Genomic DNA, 19,070 nt, shown 5'->3' with positions numbered 1-19,070 from the left:
ATACTATAAATACTATATATTTAAATGATATGCTCCTCCTAATATTATTTCTTCATGTATCAATTACAGATATCTATTTACTTCCTACAAAGACAGACAAGCACTTAGCTCTAGTTACATATATTTTTTCCTGTACTGGTTACCTTTGTACACTGAAATGATATGCTTAAACTTCTATATCCTGTTGTCTCATTTCTTGATTTGCACTTTGTAAGATTTTGGTATTATAGACATAAGACTCAATCCTTCTTCTTTCTTATCTTCCTACACTCTTCCTTCCATACCTCTGCTGAGCAAAACCTAGGCCTTACAGAATATAATTCTAGCTCTTCTTTAGCATGTCATATAGGGCCCTTTATGATCTAGCCTCTGCCTACTTTTCTTATCTCCTGCCATTATCCACTTCAGCTAATGTTCACAGTCATGCTGAAGTAGGTATTTAGTTTTTGGAATCTTTTGTGAACTCTTGTTCTTTTTATCATTGTCTCACAGCTTTCCATGGGCTGGAATGGCCTCCTGCAATTCACTGGCAAATCCCAATCATTTTCTTCAGCCTACATGCTACATTAAGAAATCTTCCCTAGTAGACGTCCCTTATTACATCAAAAAGTATTTATTGAGTACTTGTTTTGTGCAAGGTACAGTTTTAGATGTTGGGGCTATAGAGGACCAAGATAGTAATGAGTTTGCATTCTAATGACTTAATAAACAGATTTAAAAAATATTACTACCATTATGAAACCTACTATGTGCCAGGATTATACTAAATAACTTACATATGCTATTTTAATCCTCACAACACTTTTATGAGCCCTATAGGTGGCTGAGCTTATACTCAATCTCAAGTCTGACTTCACAGCCATTACTTTTAAGCTATGCTCACTCTGCTCCCATTACTCCTTGTTCATTTCTATTACAGCATTTGTCATGTTTTGAAATACTTTGCATATGGATTTCCCCATATGAACCACAGGAGATAAAAAAATTATTTTCAGGATGGTGTAGAACCAGTGCCATTCTAGATGTATATGAAAGAAGTTAATACATTATATACAATGGGTGCCTAAAGGCATTAGGGATTAATTGTCTCTTGAAATCCCAGGTTGAGAAGGGCTGCTTTAGATGAAGGCCTCTTAAGGGCCTCTCAAGGGTGGAGACATCTGTCACTTAGTGGGTGGCTGATAAATTTTTGTTGAACTTGTTATTTAAACCTTTGCAATTAATACATACTCAAAAGTATTATTTTGGGGTTGAAAAGTGAGTTGCTTCAGTCTTGCTTCTAGAGATGGCTTTGCAGGAGGAGTTAAGCACTTAGCATTTTCTTAAGAGAATTCCAAACTTTGAGAGGCCAAAGAATGCACAGACTCTGAAGCCAGATCACCCAGATTCAAATTCCAGTCTCACTGTTTGTTATATAAATTGAAGCAAGTTATTATTTAACATATGCCAGATACTTTTATAAATACTTTACACTATTACCTGACTTAATCTTCAACACTTCTATTTAGTAGATACCTTTACTATTTCCTTACTAGCTCCATGCCTCAGTTTCCTCTTCTATTAATTGGATATAACAACAACAAATTGCCTTACAGAGTTACTGTTAGGATTAGATGAGTATAAAGTGCTAAGAATACTACCTGGCATAAAGAAAGTTAGCTATTACTAACAGTAGAGACAGTGGCCAGGGCAGAAAATCAGCTTGACGTAACTTACAAAATTTTTCATTTTATGTTAATATTCATTTCAAGGGCACAGATGGAATTCTTTGGAATGGGTACTAAATCTTAAGCACTTCCCAATCAAGCTGGCTCTGCATCTCCCTAAGGGAAAAACCCAGCAGCTGGTGCTGAAATGAAAAACGTCAGAAAAAATACCTCTAAAATCTGGACACTTTTCTGCAACTCCTCTGCCATCTTCCAAGTCTACATTATCATTATCTTTTCCTGGGATCGCTTGCAACAGCCTCCTAACTGGTTCAACAGCATCCTCCTTGGCTGCCTCTAGTTTCTCCAGGAGATTAACCTTTTCAAAAGATAGATGCACATTGGATTGTACCATGCCCATGCTTAAAACCGGTTATCCAGTAAGCATTTCATAATACTCAAGTCAGTAACTTGGCTAAGGCTTACAGGGTCTGGCCTTGGCCCATGCCTACAGATTCACTCCCCTGACTCCTCCCCATGGTCTCTACCCAGCCACATCAGCTTTCATTTATTGTTCAACAAATATTGATTTGCTTGTCTTGTGTTACAGAGTCATTGAGGATACATTAGCGACCAAACAAAATACAGTTATTCTACTCACAGAACTTACATTTTATAGGGTAGGGGAACAACAACAATTGCTAGTTGTAAAAAGCATAAAAAGGAAATTGAATCTGCAAATAAAAAAAGAGTGCTCACTTGAGATACAGTAGTCAGGAAAGTCTTCTTTAAGAAGGTACTATTTTAGACGTAATCTAAATGATGAAGGGAAGTGCTACGTGTTGAATCGGGAAGAGAGAATTCAGGTACAGGGAACAACCCATGCAAAGGTTCATACATGCTGGAAAGAAGCTGGTGTTTGAGGTATCCAGAGCAGATCAACTTACTGTACAGTTAGTAGGGAGTGAGGGCGGCCGACACTTGATTGTGCGGGACCTGGGAGGCCATGGTAATGATCAGAATTCTATTCCTTTTTCCCCCTTCTCTTATTTTAGAAAATCTGTTATTTTAGGAAGTTGCAAGACTGGTACGATGTACACCATTATACCCTTCACCTAGATTTATCAATTACTAATATTTTGTCACATTTGCTTTCTCTATTTTATTTTTTTGCCATCTCTTTTGAAGGTAAGCTGCAAACACTGTGACACTTTGCTGCTAATTACTTTAGCAAGCGCCTTCCAAAAACAAAGGCATTCTTTCACTTAATCACAAATTAATTCTCACATGCAATCAATTTAAAACTGATTCAGTATCATCTAATATGTAGTTCATATTTAAATTTCCCCAGTTGTCCACAAATGTCTTTCGAAGTTTTTTTTTTTTTTTTAATCTATGAACCAACCAAGATTCACAAATTTCATTTGGTTTCTTTTGACTCTCGACTAAAGCAATTCTCCACTTCGTTTTTTTCTTTTTCCTATCATGACACTGACACTTTTGAAGAGCCTAGGCCTGTTGTCTTGTAGAATGTTCTACATTCTGTTTTTTTCTGATTGTTTCCTCATGATTAATGTCAAACATTTCTAGCACAAATAGTATCAGGTGATACTAGCGATGCTAAGTATCTTCACTTGGTTAAGGTATGTCTAATAAATCTCTTCAGTGTAAAATTCTATTTTCCCTTTATAATAAGAAATGATCTGTAGAGTGACTCTTTGAGATACTAACATCCTCTTCCCCGACAACCTTTCAGTTAATTGTTTTAGCATCTTGCATTCATTAGTTTTAGCTTTCATAAGCTTACCTATATCAATTTTTGGACTGGCAGTTGCACAATCGGGATGCAGCGAGGGAAGTGACCCTCCGGATCCCGGGATGCCGAGCCTTTTTCGGCCCCGTAGGGACAGGATTGGGAAGTGGCTAGCCCGCCATTCCTCGGCCCGTCCTTAGGGGAGTCGCAGGACTAAGTGCAGTGGCAGTGGCCTCACCTCGGGCCTTCGCCACATCTTTATTGCCTCGAGGACAGAATCGGAGATCGTTGTCCCAGTCAACAGCGTGGTACTTATGACAGCCGCGAAAAAGGGCACTATTAATGCCCAGCTAGCCGAGCTGTGAGGCAAACGAGACCGTCGGCACCCGGGCGGCCCACGCCTGCTTCCGCCCATTGGCTGACCGCGTTTCAAGACCCGCCCCCATATTGGAGAGCTTCTTCCGGGAGCCACTGGAAAGCCCTCAGCGCGAGCCGCCTACGCTCCCTGGCGGAGCTCCGGACGCCCCACCCACTCCCAGCGTTCAGTGCGGTGCCCTGGCCGCCATTGTTTGAATTTGAAAACGGTAACGTCGCAGTGCTGCTCGCGGGTCCTGCTAGTCAGGCGAGGTTTGCAGGTGAGGAGGTGACCCGGGGGAAGATGTGGGGAAGGAGGTGGGTGACTGCGCATGTATGGGGCCTAAGGTGGGGAAACGGCTTTGGCAATGTGGACTTGTTCCGACAGGGCTTGTACCCCCGTGGAGGTTACTGTCAGGAACTGGGTTGCGGAGCGATGCGAACACTGGGTACGCAGCGAGGATTGAGTCATACTAATTCGGTTAGGGTTTAAATCACGCCTCCACTGCTTATTAGCTGAGTGACGCAAGACAATTCATTTAATCTCTCTCTGTACCTTAGTTTTCTTATCAGTTAAAAGGCTGCACTAAAGTGTCTATTTCTTTAGGCTTTTGTGAAGATTAAATGGTAATGTGTAAAGTTGTTAGTGCTGGCACACAGTAGGTACTAAATGTTTGCAGTTATTAATATTATTATTGTTGTTGCTTCTGTTGAGGAACAGGCCTGTTTTGCCACACCTAGTTTTCTGAAGCTCTGAGATGAGCAGTTTGCTCGGCTGGTAGGTAACACGGCCTTTTTTCGGGGGGAGCCCTGTGGTGGCCTCTGTGCACTTATTTCCAGACTACTCCTACTGGTGCTTGGGGCTTGCCCTTCTAGGGTTTTGTAGTGCCAGGCTGAAGAGTTTGTGGCACAGTGACTGCTGTCATTCCCCAGTTTAGAAGGCTTTCTCCATCTCGATTCGCTCCCTGGTTCAGTGATGCCTGTCTGGCACAGTTCTCTAATATTTCTTGCTAAAGTACTAGTTTACAGAAGTTCATGCCTTATGGGTTAGGTAGTGTAACAGTGTATTTATTTTATTACATGTCCAAGACTCCAGATTTTAAATTGTAAAAATAACATAAAATACTCATCGATTAGTTGTGAAGACTTTTTTTTGAGGCTGTGTTTGTAGACCACATTCAGAAACCTCATTCAGTAACAGATTCTACTATTTTTCACCAAAGTCTCCAATTGTAGGTTCTTATTGGAGAGAAGATAAAGATGCAGTTTTCCAGTCAGAGCAGCCTTTTGAAATGAAAAATGAGAATGAGGTCTTGAAGCCTGCTGTCACGAAAGATAATATTACAGACTAGGACCGATTTTTTTTTTTTTGGAGGAGTATTTTCTTTATAACCGTTATTTTAAGTCATTAGTCAGGTAGTCTTTATCCCTACATAAGTCGCTGAATTTGTTATAGGGGATACAGAGTGGTATAAGACCGCTGAATTTGTTATAGGGGATACAGAATGGTATAAGACAAGGTTCTTGCCATCAAGAAGTTTCCAGTTTAGTTGGGAAGGCCATTTATAAGTAGAAGTCATCTAAAATTGCAAGAAGTTACAGTACGTCTCAACACTTTTAGAAATGCTAGGAAGTAGTTTGTTCATTGAAAAATGAACATATGAACAAATACTTTATTATAACTGCTTTTAGTACATAGGAATGTTCTTTTTAATTCAGCAATTTAAAAGATTTATCAACACTTTTCTTTAAACCAAAAATTATTGTTTGAAGCCACAGGTGTTTTTTAGTTTTCTGGGCATTTCCATGAACTCTGTTATGAAATGTCAAGCCGGTACTTGAACGTTTTGCTGATGCTCCCCCCTCTGCACCCCCTTCCCCATGATCTAGATGAGCGCTTTCCTTAGTCCTTTTGCAATTTAGGGGAAAAAAGTCAACTATGTTCTTGTGATACGTTTAGGAATTTCAGCCTGATCAAGGAAAAAGATTGACAACAAGGTGGCAGGAATAAACAAGGACTTAGACAGGATTGTAGGCAGAGGAAATCCCTCTCAGTATGGGACCTTTTCTAGACCAGGGTGAGGGGCCACCATCCAGAGGGGAAAGAGGGCAAGGGGGACCGGGAGTAGGGGAGGAAAGAATCATAGAGGGGCTTACATGCCTAAATGATGTTGCACATTGGAGAGTCTCTGGATCATAGAACTCTCAAGGGCAGCAGTGGCTTGGGGGTCTTGATAATCCCAGGTTTTATGTGTCTGGCAAATGTTGGGTGCAGTTTCATGGGGCATTCAAACCTGGCAGGCTCTAAATCGCTAAAAATATGCTTATTTGGGGCCGTATTGAAAGTAAATGGATGCTTCAGAGTTTGGGTTTGGCGCCCCAGCAGGCTTTTCCTTTTTTTTTTTTTTTTTTTTGACGCAGTCTTGCTCTGTGTTCAGGCTGGAATGCAGTGACGCGATCTCGGCTCACTGCAACCTCTGCCTCCTGGGTCCAAGCGATTCTCCTACCTCAGCCTCCTTAGTAGCTGGGACTACAGGTGCACGCCACCACACCCGGCTAATTTGTGTATTTTTAGTAGAGACGGGTTTTTACCGTGTTGGCCAGGATGGTCTCGATCTGCTGACCTCGTGATCCACCCACCTTGGCCTTCCAAAGTGCTGGGATTACAGGCGTGAGCCACTGCGCCCGGCTGTAGGCTTTTTAATTTTTATTTTAAACATTTATGGTCCTTGATCCAGTGGGCTTTTGAGCTAAGATCCCTACCAGCTGTAAAGAAGTTTACAATTTAGGGCTATTATGCAAGGGCCATCTTTGGTTCATTTTATATAATACCTGTGGGTGATGGTCGTTACTACTTTCTACTACTACTAAGGTACCTTAGTTTGGGAGTCACTGATCTAGATATTTTTTAATCTTGTCAAAAAAACAGCACAGAGTCCTCCCCCGTCTCTGGTATTGCACATCTAGTAGATTCTCAGTAAATATTAGAATGTTAGTATTTTTTAGTTAAGGTTATCCTTAAGTTTACCTTTTAGTTTAGTGATTTGATGTTTAATTCAATTGTAATAGTTTACTGATGCATTATTCCTATTTAACTTAAAACCTGTGATGTGTCAGGTACTGTTTTGAATGTGTTTACATATATTATTTTACTTTTTTCTTGAATTTGAAATTGAAAGTAATTTTTCAGATAACTGAGTTTTTTTTTTTTTTTTTTTTTGACGGAGTCTCGCTCTGTCAGAGCCCAGGCTTGAGTGCAGTGGCGCGATCTCGACTCACTGCAACCTCTGCCTCCCTGGTTCAAGCAATTCTCTGCTTCAGCCTCCCGAGTAGCTGGGATTACAGGTGCCTGGCACCACGCCCAGCTAATTTTTTTGTATTTTTAGTAGAGACGGGGTTTCACCATCTTGGCCAGGCTGGTCTTGAACTCCTGGCCTTGTGATCGACCCGCCTTGGCCTCCCAAAGTGCTGGGATTACAGGCGCGAGCCACTGCACCAGGCCCAGATAACTGAGTTTTAACTTTTAAATGCTAAAAGAAAGTCTGTAAGTAACATTCTACAGGAGTCACTAAGTAGATGACACAAGGTTATAATTTACTCTGTGATCTCCTTACTATTTGAGTTTTGAGAGGATTTCAGGGAGAGAGTAAACATTTTATACCATCTTTACAGATTACCTGTACTCATGAAACCTCTTTGAATGGATATTATATGAAAATAGTAGGCTGTGTTCAGTATTATTAGATTCAGAGTCTGTAAATATAATTTGATCTTTAGTCTTTCCTGTAGGGCATTGTGTTATAAATGAAGCAATGTAATGCTTTTCTTTTCTAAAATCTAGTTATTTGGAGGGAAGTAGTGGGCTAGACTTTTGAAAGTGTGGGTGGCTTACATGCTGACTTATGAAGGTTGTTAAAGAAGTTGCCGTTATTCTTGCAGAATGGAATCTAATTTTAATCAAGAGGGAGTACCTCGACCATCTTATGTTTTTAGTGCTGACCCAATTGCAAGGCCTTCAGAAATAAATTTCGATGGCATTAAGCTTGATCTATCTCATGAATTTTCCTTAGTTGCTCCAAACACTGAGGTAAGTACAAGAAAAGTATTGTGTTGATTATCATGCCTCCTTCTAATGCAAGGGTTGGCAAACAATGGCCTGTTTTTGTATTACCTGTTTTTGTACTTAGATACAAGCTAAGAATTGTTTTTATATTTTTAAATAGCGGAAGAAAAATCAAAATAGGAATAATGTCACATAACAAAAATTATGTGGATTTCAAACATCACTGTCGATAAATAAAGTTTTATTGCATCACAATTGTACTTATTGGTTTATTTATTTACTACATCTGTTGTGGCGCTATAATGGCAGAGTTGAGTGACGAGACTATAGGATCTCTAGAACCTAAAATATTAGCTATCTAGCTCTTTACAGAGAAAATTATTGACTCCTGGATTGGCATGATGTTTTTGAGATTTGTCATGTGTCATACATCAGTAGTTTTTCCCTTTTTATTGCTAAGTAGTTGTCTGTTGTGCAGATATGCCACATTTCCATTTGTCATTTGATGGACATTTAGGTAGTTTACAGTTTGAGGCCATTATAAATAATGCCGCTCTGAACATTCGTGTGCAAGCCTTTTTGTGGACTTGTGTTTTCATTTTTCTTTGGTAAATACCTAGGAATACAAACTATGTTAAGTTTAACTTTATAAGTAACTACTAAACTTTTTCAAAGTGGCTGTTCCAGCAACGGCAATGTATGTAGGTTCCAGTGCTTCTACCTCTTTGCCAACACTTGATAATGTAAATCTTTATTTCTAGTGGATGTGTAATGGTATCCTGTTGTGGTTTTAGTTTGCCCTTTCTAATTAGCACTCTTTCAAGTATTCTTGGCCATTTTTCTACTTTCTTTGTAAAGTGTCTCTCCAGATCTTTTTCCCATTTAAATTAGGTTGTTTCAGTAGTGTTTTGTGAGAAATCTTTATGTATACAAATCCTTTATCAGATTAATAGTGTCTTGATGATCAGACATTTTAAAATTTAATGACATTCAATTTAACATTTTCTTTTCTTTTTTGTTGAATTTTTTTTGTGTGTGTGTTCTCTTTAAGAAACTTTCGTCTTCCCCAAAGTTTTTGTCTTAACTTTTTCTGGAAATTTTAGTTTTCATTTGAGTAGTTATATCTGTGGTCCATTTTGAACAGTTTTTGTGTGCAGTTGATATAGGGACCCAGGTTAACTTTTTTCTTTTCCTTTTTAACTTCCATACATTTTTTTTTTTAACTACATAAATAGTTATTTCAGCATTATCTATTGAAAAGACGTTCCTTTCCCCATTGTTTTGGTGCTTTACAAATGGCTGTGTATATGTGGATCTATTTCTGGATTTTATTCTCTTCCTTTGACCTATTTGTCCTTATTCCAACACAATACTGTCTATTTCTGTAGCTTTATAATGATTCTTGAAATTAGGTAGTGTGAATTCTCCAATTTTGCTTTTCTTTTCTTGGAAAATTTTGGCTTTCCTAGGTCCTTTGCATATTCATAAATTTTAGAATCAGCTTGCCAGTTTCTACAAGACAGCATCTTGGGATTTTTGATTGGGATTGCATTAAATCTGTGGATCAATTTGGAGAGAATTGACATCTTGACAATATTGAGTCTTAATCCATGAACATGGTATTCTTCATTTTATTTAGGTCTTTAATGTCCCAGCAGTATTTTATGCTTGTCAATGTAGAGGCCTTTCGTGTCTTGTCAAATATATTTATAAACATTTTATGTTATTTGATGCTATTGTAAATAATATTTTTAGTTGCTTTAGGCATAATGAAACACTGCATATATTTCAAATATGCAGTTTGGTAACTTTTGACCTGTGCATACACTTATGTAACTCACTACAGTCAAGATAGTGAGTATATCCATTACCCTCAAGTTTCCTTGAGGCTCCTTGTAAGTCCTCCCTCCCATCACACCTCCAAGTAACCTCTGATTAGCATTCTCTTAGTATACATTAATTTTTTGTAGATTTGTTGGATTTTGTATGTGTATGTTCATGTTGTTTCTAAATAAAGAAAATTTTATTTCTTCCTTCCCAATTTGGATGACTTTTGTCTTTTCATTTCCTTTTTTTTCCTTCCATGTTGCTTTTCCTTTTGTTTCCCCTCCTCTCCCCTCCCCTTCTTTCTTTCCCTTCTTCCCTTCCTTTTTACCGTTCTTTTTCCTTTCCTTTTCTCTTCCCTTTTTCTTTCCCTTACCCCTCCTCTTTTCTTCCCCCATCCCCTTTCCCCCTTCACACTCAGTTACACCAGCTAGAACCTTTAATACAATGTTACTAGAAGTGGGGAAGCAGAAATCCTCTTCTTATTACTCATTTTGCTGCTCATCTTAGATTGAGTCTTTCCTGTTAAGTGTGTTGTTAGCTATAGATTTTTTGTAAGTGCCCTTTATCAGGATGAGGAAGTTTGCATTTATTACAGTTTGCTGAGAATTTTTCTTACAAATGGACGCTGGATTTTGTCAAATGCTGTTTTCCCATCTGTAGAGATAAAAGTTTCTCTTCATTCTTTTAATATGGTTAATTGCCTGGATTGATTTTTGAATGCTAAACTGACTTTATATTCCTAGAATAAACCATTCTTGGTCAGATGTATTATCCTGTTTTATATATTGGCTAGTATTTTGTGTGGGAAATTTTGTGTATATCTTAATGTGGTATTTTGTTTTCTAATTTTTTCCTGAGGATATCTTTGTCATTTGTGTTATTCAGGTTATGTCAAACTCAAAATTAGTTAAGGTATTTTCTCTTCCTATATTTTCTTAAAGAGTTTATGTACAATTTGTATTTTTTTTTTTTTTTTGAGACGGAGTTTTGCTCTTGTTGCCCAGGCTGGAGTGCAATGGCGCCATCTCGGCTCACCGCAATCTCTGCCTCCCAGGTTCAAGCGATTCTCCTGCCTCAGCCTCCCAAGTAGCTGGGATTACAGGCATGCACCACCATGCCTGGCTCATTTTGTATTTTTAGTTGAGATGGGGTTTCTCCATGTTGGTCAGGCTGGTCTCAAACTCCTGACCTCAGGTGATCCACCCGCCTTGGCCTCCCAAAGTGTTGGGATTACAGGCGTGAGCCACCGCTCCTGGCCTGATTATTTTCTTAAATGTTTGATAGAATTTACCGTTAAACTACTAAGGCCTGAATTTTTTTTGTGTGTGGCATTATTTTGTTTGAAAATGGATTCAGTTTGCTTAATAGAAATTGGGTTATTCAGATTTTCTAGTTATGTCTGTTTTGGTTAAGTTGCGTTTATCAAGTAGTTGTTTCCTTTTTACTTTTTTAAAAAATGTTAAAACATTTCTTTAAAATTATATTTTCTATGCACATTTCTTCCTCAGAAAAAGTAACAAGGAGAATGGTACATAGTAAGAAAATTCTGAATGCCTCATGGAATTGAGCATTTGAATAATAGAATATTCTGGTTACTTTTGATTTATTTTAGAGTTATATTTTCCAATGACTTAGGGCCTCATTATATTAGGCTTTTGTGGAGTAAAGGCTTTTTATAAACTTCACGTATAAATACAGGAGATGGAGGAAATTGGATCTTTTTTGGTGTATTTTGTTTTTACTTAAATAGACTTATTGAGTTTTTCTAACATGATTAAAAGCAGGATAGTGACTGCTTAGAAATTCTTTATCATCTCAGATTATTATGTAAAAAGTAGCCATGTTAAGGAAAGATGGTCTCTGAAAAGCCGTATCTTTCAAAAACACAATGTTGTTCTCCTTTATTTTTTAAGGCAAACAGTTTCGAATCTAAAGATTATCTCCAGGTTTGTCTTCGAATAAGACCATTTACACAGTCAGAAAAAGAACATGAGTCTGAGGTTTGTGTTGAATTTAATAGAATTTAAATATTTTACTTTAATTTAAATTGGCAAAATACTAGTTTTTATTTATTGGGAGTATGTATTCTAGGGCTGTGTGCATATTCTGGATTCACAGACTGTTGTGCTGAAAGAGCCTCAGTGCATCCTTGGTCGGTTAAGTGAGAAAAGCTCGGGGCAGATGGCACAGAAATTCAGTTTTTCCAAGGTAAAACTGAAGTGTTTTTGTTTTTTTGTTTTAAAGATATAGAAACTTGGCTTAGGCTAAATTGCTATATAATTGTATATAATGAACTATACATTTTATGCTTATGCAACTTAGATTTTAAGGATAAGACTCAAATCTCAGGTCTGGAAATATATAATTGGATGTGAAGAGATCACTGTAGTGTTCTTAAAATTATTATTAATATATTTTTAAGAAATATTCTTTTCAAAACTTAGGTGAATACTGGATTCCCTGGTACAGATTTCTATCTTGAAAACTTTCTGGTAGTAAAACTATCAAGTGTATTTGTGGGAGTGGGGATAATTTAAATTTTTAAACAGTAGTGTTGGGATGGAACACACTATTAAGATTAACTTGAATTTTCTAAAAAGAGTTTTTAAAAAATGTTTGCTTAGGTTTTTGGCCCAGCAACTACACAGAAGGAATTCTTTCAGGGTTGCATTATGCAACCAGTAAAAGACCTCTTGAAAGGACAAAGTCGTCTGATTTTTACTTACGGGCTAACCAATTCAGGAAAAACATATACATTTCAAGGTAAATACTGTTTTATTTTGGTTGGAAAGGATAAGGAAGCAATAGTAATCACTCAGTATTTTTATAATACGTACATGTAGTTATGTTGCTATTACCTAGTATGTGTTTGCTCTATTTTTAATAGTATTAGTATATTATTATGTATTGCTGTTTTTTTTGTTTTTTTGGGGACAGAGTCTCACTGTGTTGCCCAGGCTGGAGTGCAGTGGTGTGATCTTGGCTCACTGCAACCTCTGCCTCCTGGGTTCAAACGACTCTCCTGCCTCAGCTACTCAGCTTCCCAAGTAGCTGGGACTACAGGCGTGTGCCACCATGCCAAGCTAAGTTTTATATTTTTTGTAGAAATGGGGGTTCACCATTTTGGCCAGGCTAGTCTCGAACTCCTGACCTCAGGTGATGTGCCCACCTTGGCCTTCCAAAGTGCTTGGATTATAGGCAAGAGCCACCACGCCTGGCCTTGCTATTGGCTTTTAATTCAAATTTATTTAATTCATTTGTAAAAATACTTTACCCATTGATAGAGATTTAGATGATGATTAAAATCCAGAAAAAGTATTGATGTGATACAGAGAATTAAGCATAAATGACCAGGAAGAAATTTTATATTTCATTTTACTTTTATAGTTTGTGATTATGGGTGATTACAAATCTTAATATGGTTGCATTATCTGAATGTAAAGTTTCACGTTTACATCAGAATAATAGTCAATAAAATGTTGGTAATACAGTGAATAACAAAGTGATGGAAAACCGAGTAATCCTCACCTATCATTTTTGTTTTAGTTGTTGACTCTTGCCTATTGGTAGTATAAAAGGAGCTTTAATAAACAAGGAAAGTTTCCTCTTTCCTAGTAGACTGAGAGAGTATAACACAAAAATTCCTTTTGCAGGCACAGAAGAAAATATTGGCATTCTGCCTCGAACTTTGAATGTGTTATTTGATAGTCTTCAAGAAAGACTGTATACAAAGATGAACCTTAAACCACATAGATCCAGAGAATACTTACGGTTATCATCAGAACAAGAGAAAGAAGAAATTGCTAGCAAAAGTGCATTGCTTCGGCAAATTAAAGAGGTATGGAAATATTTTAGTATGTAAAATATGTATAATTCCTGACTTCTTATAAACCCTTTAGATTGTTTCACCATATATTGGAATCTGTTTTGTGGTGGTAGTGTTTTTTTGTGATTATTTATGTTTTTGAGAAAAATAAAGCTTAAAGTGTGAAGACGTCTTTTCTATTTATATTATACCAACAGCAAGAGTGTTTAAACAAAACAAATGTAAATGGTTCTGAAATCTTTTTTGATTGTTGTAGAGCCAGCATTGTGCTTTTTATGTAATGATTTTTTAAAATTCTGTTTTTTAATTGCGAAAGTAATATGTACCCAAAATTTAAAATAGGGAATGTGAGAAGTAAAAAGTAAAAGTTTCTTTTAATTTCATTCCTAAAGAAAGAATTATTAATAGATTGGAAAGTGTCGTTTTTGGACCTTTTCTCTCTCTATATAAAATCCATACACAGAGCTTTCTATCTGTATATACACAAACATGGTCATATATATGATGTGTATATCTTCATACCTTTGTTTTTATATGTATGTTATAATTTTTTTTTTTTTAAACAAAAAAGAGATCTTACTATGCTTACCATTCTATGACTTGGTATTTCATTTAGCGTATCTTAAATCTCTTCCTACCTTAAATCATGTGCCTTTTATCTGTTATGTCTTTAACTTGTTTTTTTTAAATTTTAAATCAGCTTTTAAAATTAAGTCTCCATTGATGGACATTTGTATTGTTTCTGTGTTTTACTATTTTGAACAGTGTTTCAGTAAAGAAACATTCCATTGCAAATATATTTGGTGCTAATTTTCCCAAACTCAGGCCAAGATTGGATATTTAATAATGTCTGATTTGATAGGTGAAAAATGGCTCACTTGAGCTTACTTCATATTTCTTTAATTGTAAATTAAGTGATTAGTACATCTTAGGATTTTTTCCTGTGAATTGTCACATATGTTCTTTGTCCATTTATCTAGTATTGTATGACTTTTCTTTTTTTTTTACTGATTTATTTTAAAAAGAATACATTATTAATGTATTAGTGTATGGGTTGCAAATTTTCTGGCTTATTGTTTGCTTCTCCCCTGCCCCCATCGTGTTTTTCTTTTTTTGTTGTTCCTTTTTTTAGTTTTTAGAGACAGGATCTTGCTTTATCATCCAGGCTGGAGTATAGTGGTATGATCATAGCTCACTGCTGTCTTGAACTCCTGGGCACAAGTGGTTCTCCTGCCTCAACCTCCTCTGAGTAGCTGGAACTACAGGGGCATGCCACCGCTCCTGGCTGTTTTGATTTTTTTTGTAGAAATGGGGTCTTGGTATGTTGCCTAGGCTGGACTTGAACTCTTGGCCTCAAGAGATCCTCCTCCCTTGGCCTTCCAAAGTGTTGAGATTACATGTTTGAGCTGCCAAGCCTGGCCCATTGTGTTTCTCAGTATTCATCTACTCAACAAATTTTATTAAGTCACCTGGTTTTTTTCCAGGCAGTATTTTCAGTTTTGAGGACAAATGGTACTGCCCTCATGGAGACTGACAATAAATAAATACGTAATATACTGTGAGGAGGTATTATTATATATAAGGTGGTACCATATAAACTTTTAAAAATGAAGTTATACTTGTCTGTTTATTCCTCTTGTGCCTTCTGGATTTTGTAGTATATTTTCAGACATTATTCTATTCAAGGCTGTTAAAAACTACTAATTGTTTTTGTAAATATTTTTACCCTATTAATGCAAATTTTTGTTTTTTAAAACATTTAGAAACCAGGGTTTTAAGGCAGTAAAAAGTGTGTTACCAGTAGAGTTCAAAGATGAGTCTGTGACTATGGTCTCTGAAAGTAAAATAGTATTTTAACCAAATTTATGGGGATTGGTGGATAACTCCATAGCCAATTCATAGAGGAAATTAAAATCATTAATAATGAAAATAATGTTTTCACTGGGCATGGTGGCTCATGCCTGTAATCTCAGAACTTTGGGAGACTGAAGCAGGCGGATCACTTGAGGCCAGGAGTTCGAGACTAGCCTGACCAACATGGCGAAACCCCGTCTCTATTAAAAATACAACAAGTTAGCTGGGCGTGGTGACTCATACCTGTAGTCCCAGCTGCTTGGGAGGCTGAGGCACAAGAATTGCTTGAACCCGGGAGGTGGAGGTTGCAGTGAGCCGAGATTGCGCCACTACATTCCAGCCTGGGTGACAGAGCAAGACTCTGTCTCAAAAAAAAAAAGAAAAAATTCTAACAAGTTATCCAGTTAAAACATGCTACTGTTTTGCCTATGAAATGATTAAAATGTTAAAAAAAAAATGAGATAATGTACTTTCATACATTGTAAATGCTTCTAGAAAGCAAATTGACAATAGTATGTTAAGAGTGAGAACATTAAAATATTTTATATCTTTTCATCCACCAATTCACTTTTAGGTGTATACTCCAAGGAAATGGGTTTATTTCTATTTCTAAGGAAATAATTAGAATGCAGAAGAAAATACGTAAAGATGTTTGGCAAAACTTGGTGAATAATTTAAATGTTTAATAATAAGGGAATAATTAAGTCATTTCACATGTGTTACATAGCCATCAAATGTTGTAAACAATTTTTAATTATGGGGAGAAAAAGCTTACAACATAAGTGTGGGGAAAAGAATAGAAAGGAACTATTTAAAAATATTAATAGTAACCAACCAGAGTGGCAGGGATTCTACATGATGATATTCTTTTTCATAGTTCTCTGTATTTTTCTGTGAAACTATATTATTTAACTAGGAAAAATTAAAGAATTCATTGAATTGAGTAGATGAAAGGTTGTGATTTGGTAGTGACTTATTTGGATAGGTAATATCTTGATTATTTAACCTTAATGAAAATGTTGTCTTAATTTTTTTAAAACAATCTTTTTTTTAGGTTACTGTGCATAATGACAGTGATGATACTCTTTATGGTAAGGTTTCATTGCTCACTTATCTTTGATATATTGATTATATGAAGTACATTTGAAAAAGCTTTTAATTTTTAAATCACTTCTAATGTTTTATTTTTATTATTAAAAAATTTTTAGGCCGGGAGCGGTGGCTCGCGCCTGTAATCCCAGCACTTTGGGAGGCTGAGGTGGGTGGATCATGAGGTCAAGAGATTGAGACCATCCTGGCCAACATGGTGAAACCCCATCTCTACTAAAAATAAAAAAATTACCTGGGCATGGTGGCGTGGGCCTGTAGTCCTAGCTACCTGGGAGGCTGAAGCAGGAGAAACCTTGAACTTGGGAGGTGGAGGTTGCAGTGAGCCGAGATCACGCCACTGCACTCCAGCCTGACGACAGAGTGAGACTCCGTCTCAAAAAAAAAAAAAAATTTTACATTATATTTATTTATTTTTTTTCTATAGACCTCTCCTTTGGTTACTAAGGATTTAATTTCTATAATGATATAGTCGGTGATACCTGGAAAATGATACATATTTGTATGAAATGTCAGTCATTGTAATGTTTTGTTTGTATTAAATATTACAGATATCCGTTTTGCTGGTTACAGTTTTAATATTGAATTTGAAGGACACTTGTTTTTCTTTGTCCTTTACATTTAATTTCTATTGGTTCATTAACATATTTTCAAAAAGAAAGGAATTATAAGAAGTAGTCTGACTTTGGTTAATCCACATATTATTTACATCTTCCTTTGTTCCAAAAAGTGTTTAACATAGATGGTCAAAAGATTAAGCATACTTGGTTTTTCAAGTCTGAGAATCAATTTGTACTTTTGTCACATTTTTAGTCAGTTGCTTACTTTTGTGATTATTGTTTTTTCTTTTTCTTTTTTTTTGTAGGAAGTTTAACTAACTCTTTGAATATCTCAGAGTTTGAAGAATCCATGAAAGATTATGAACAAGCCAACTTGAATATGGCTAATAATATAAAATTTTCTGTGTGGGTTTCTTTCTTTGAAATTTACAATGAATATATTTATGACTTGTTTGTTCCTGTATCATCTAAATTCCAAAAGAGAAAGATGCTGCGCCTTTCCCAAGACGTAAAGGGCTATTCTTTTATAAAAGGTATACTAATGAATATTTTTATTTTGTTGTTCCGAAGTTCTCTTCCTCGGCTTTGTGATAGCTGTAAGACTAAAGCAAATAGAAAATTGGAAATTGTAATGCTAATTATTAACATTAAGAGAAGAAGACAATTTTGTGCTTTGGAAGTATGTTTTGGTATATTTATTAAACTTGAATATAAAAGGATCTATTTTGGTATTGTATTTGCTTGAGTATCATTAATTGGATTTGTGGTGATGGGAAAAGCTGTGTATGGTTATATTCACATTATTTTCCTGCTTTGTAAAAGTGTCCAAATTTTGGAGCTATGAAATGTTACTATCCTTCCGGAGTGGTTTTTCTAACCTTTTAAAACAATTATTCACAGTAGGAAATACGTATTAATAACATCATGACTCAGTACCTACATGGATGTATATATATACATATGTAATATTTACAACTCAAAAGTTTCATTAATTATACTTTTACTACAAGGAATGCACTGTGATATTTTCTATATTCTTTGTCATTTCTGTAAAATGCTGGCCAGATGCAGTGGCTCACACCTGTAATCCCAGCACTTTGGGAGGCTGAAGCGGGTGGATCACTTGAGCTCAGGAATTTGAGACGAGCTTGGGCAACATGGCAAAATGCCATCTCTACAGAAAATACAAAAATTAGCTTGGCATGATGGTATGCATATGTAGTCCCAGCTACTCAGGAGGCTGAGGCAGGAGGATCACTTGAGCCTAGGAGGTCAAGGCTGTAGAGAGCCATGATCACGCCTTTGCACTCCAGGCTGGGCAACAGAGTGAGACCCTGTCTCCAAAAATAAAAATAAAAAATAAATAAATAAATAAATAAAAATTAAAATACTGGTCCTGATTCAATAAATCTGATTTTATGATTCACTAATAAATTACAATCTTCAGTGTTTAATAGCTAGGTAATTTTACAGATTTAATCTGTACTGTATTTTGCCTCTCTTTTTTTCCCTGAGTGTCTAATTCTAAGAAATTGTTACTGTATTTAATTTTCCATTTGGCAGACTCTGTTGACAAACATTTACTTTGTGTGTTTGTGTAATTTACATTCTAGAACACTGTTATAATCTTCTCTGGCGTAAACTGAAATAGCTGAGTTGACTCCAGCTAGGATGTGTTAGAAGAAAGATTTCATTATATATCACTAGGAAAAGACTTTCAAAGAGATTATATTGTAGAGCACATTCTTTGTCTCAATAAATTAATATATATCCTCTTTATTTTTTAAAGATCTACAATGGATTCAAGTATCTGATTCCAAAGAAGCCTATAGACTTTTAAAACTAGGAATAAAGCACCAGAGTGTTGCCTTCACAAAATTGAATAATGCTTCTAGTAGAAGGTAAAGAATAAACTGTAAGAGTAAACTCGAATCACTGATAGTATTCTATGCTAATTTAAACACAGCTAATTTTACATTAAAGTGGGCATTAGGTTCTCTCGTGTTAAATAAATTCATAAGGCATAAAAAACATTTGGTAAACAGAATAACACCAAACACATTTATCAATACTGTTTCCT

At 36.2% G+C, this 19,070-nt stretch overlaps 2 protein-coding genes across 5 annotated transcripts in view; one reads left to right on the top strand and one right to left on the bottom strand.

Annotated features, from left to right (window-relative positions):
- PANK1 (pantothenate kinase 1) overlaps positions 1-3,788 on the bottom strand; it is a 128,153-nt gene extending 124,365 nt beyond the window's left edge. The window contains exon 1 of the mRNA XM_058436226.1: positions 3,454-3,788. The gene's annotated coding sequence lies outside the window, so the exon portion shown is untranslated. The remainder of the gene's footprint in view (positions 1-3,453) is intronic.
- A 146-nt stretch (positions 3,789-3,934) lies between these two features.
- KIF20B (kinesin family member 20B) overlaps positions 3,935-19,070 on the top strand; it is a 68,830-nt gene continuing 53,694 nt past the window's right edge. For all 4 annotated transcript variants that reach the window (XM_032137093.2, XM_058436225.1, XM_058436224.1 and 1 more), the window contains exons 1-9: positions 3,935-4,034; positions 7,693-7,840; positions 11,557-11,643; positions 11,735-11,851; positions 12,268-12,406; positions 13,297-13,481; positions 16,378-16,414; positions 17,296-17,523; positions 18,780-18,891. In XM_032137093.2, coding sequence (XP_031992984.1) covers positions 7,694-7,840; positions 11,557-11,643; positions 11,735-11,851; positions 12,268-12,406; positions 13,297-13,481; positions 16,378-16,414; positions 17,296-17,523; positions 18,780-18,891 — 1,052 coding nt within the window. In that variant the 5' untranslated portion in view covers positions 3,935-4,034; position 7,693. The remainder of the gene's footprint in view (positions 4,035-7,692; positions 7,841-11,556; positions 11,644-11,734; positions 11,852-12,267; positions 12,407-13,296; positions 13,482-16,377; positions 16,415-17,295; positions 17,524-18,779; positions 18,892-19,070) is intronic.

The sequence above is a fragment of the Hylobates moloch genome, unplaced genomic scaffold, assembly GCF_009828535.3.
Source record: "Hylobates moloch isolate HMO894 unplaced genomic scaffold, HMol_V3 SCAFFOLD_3, whole genome shotgun sequence".
NCBI classification, from domain to species: Eukaryota; Metazoa; Chordata; class Mammalia; order Primates; family Hylobatidae; genus Hylobates; species Hylobates moloch.
The sequence above is the reverse complement of the archived record's forward strand: the minus strand, read 5'-3'. Positions and strand labels throughout refer to the sequence as shown.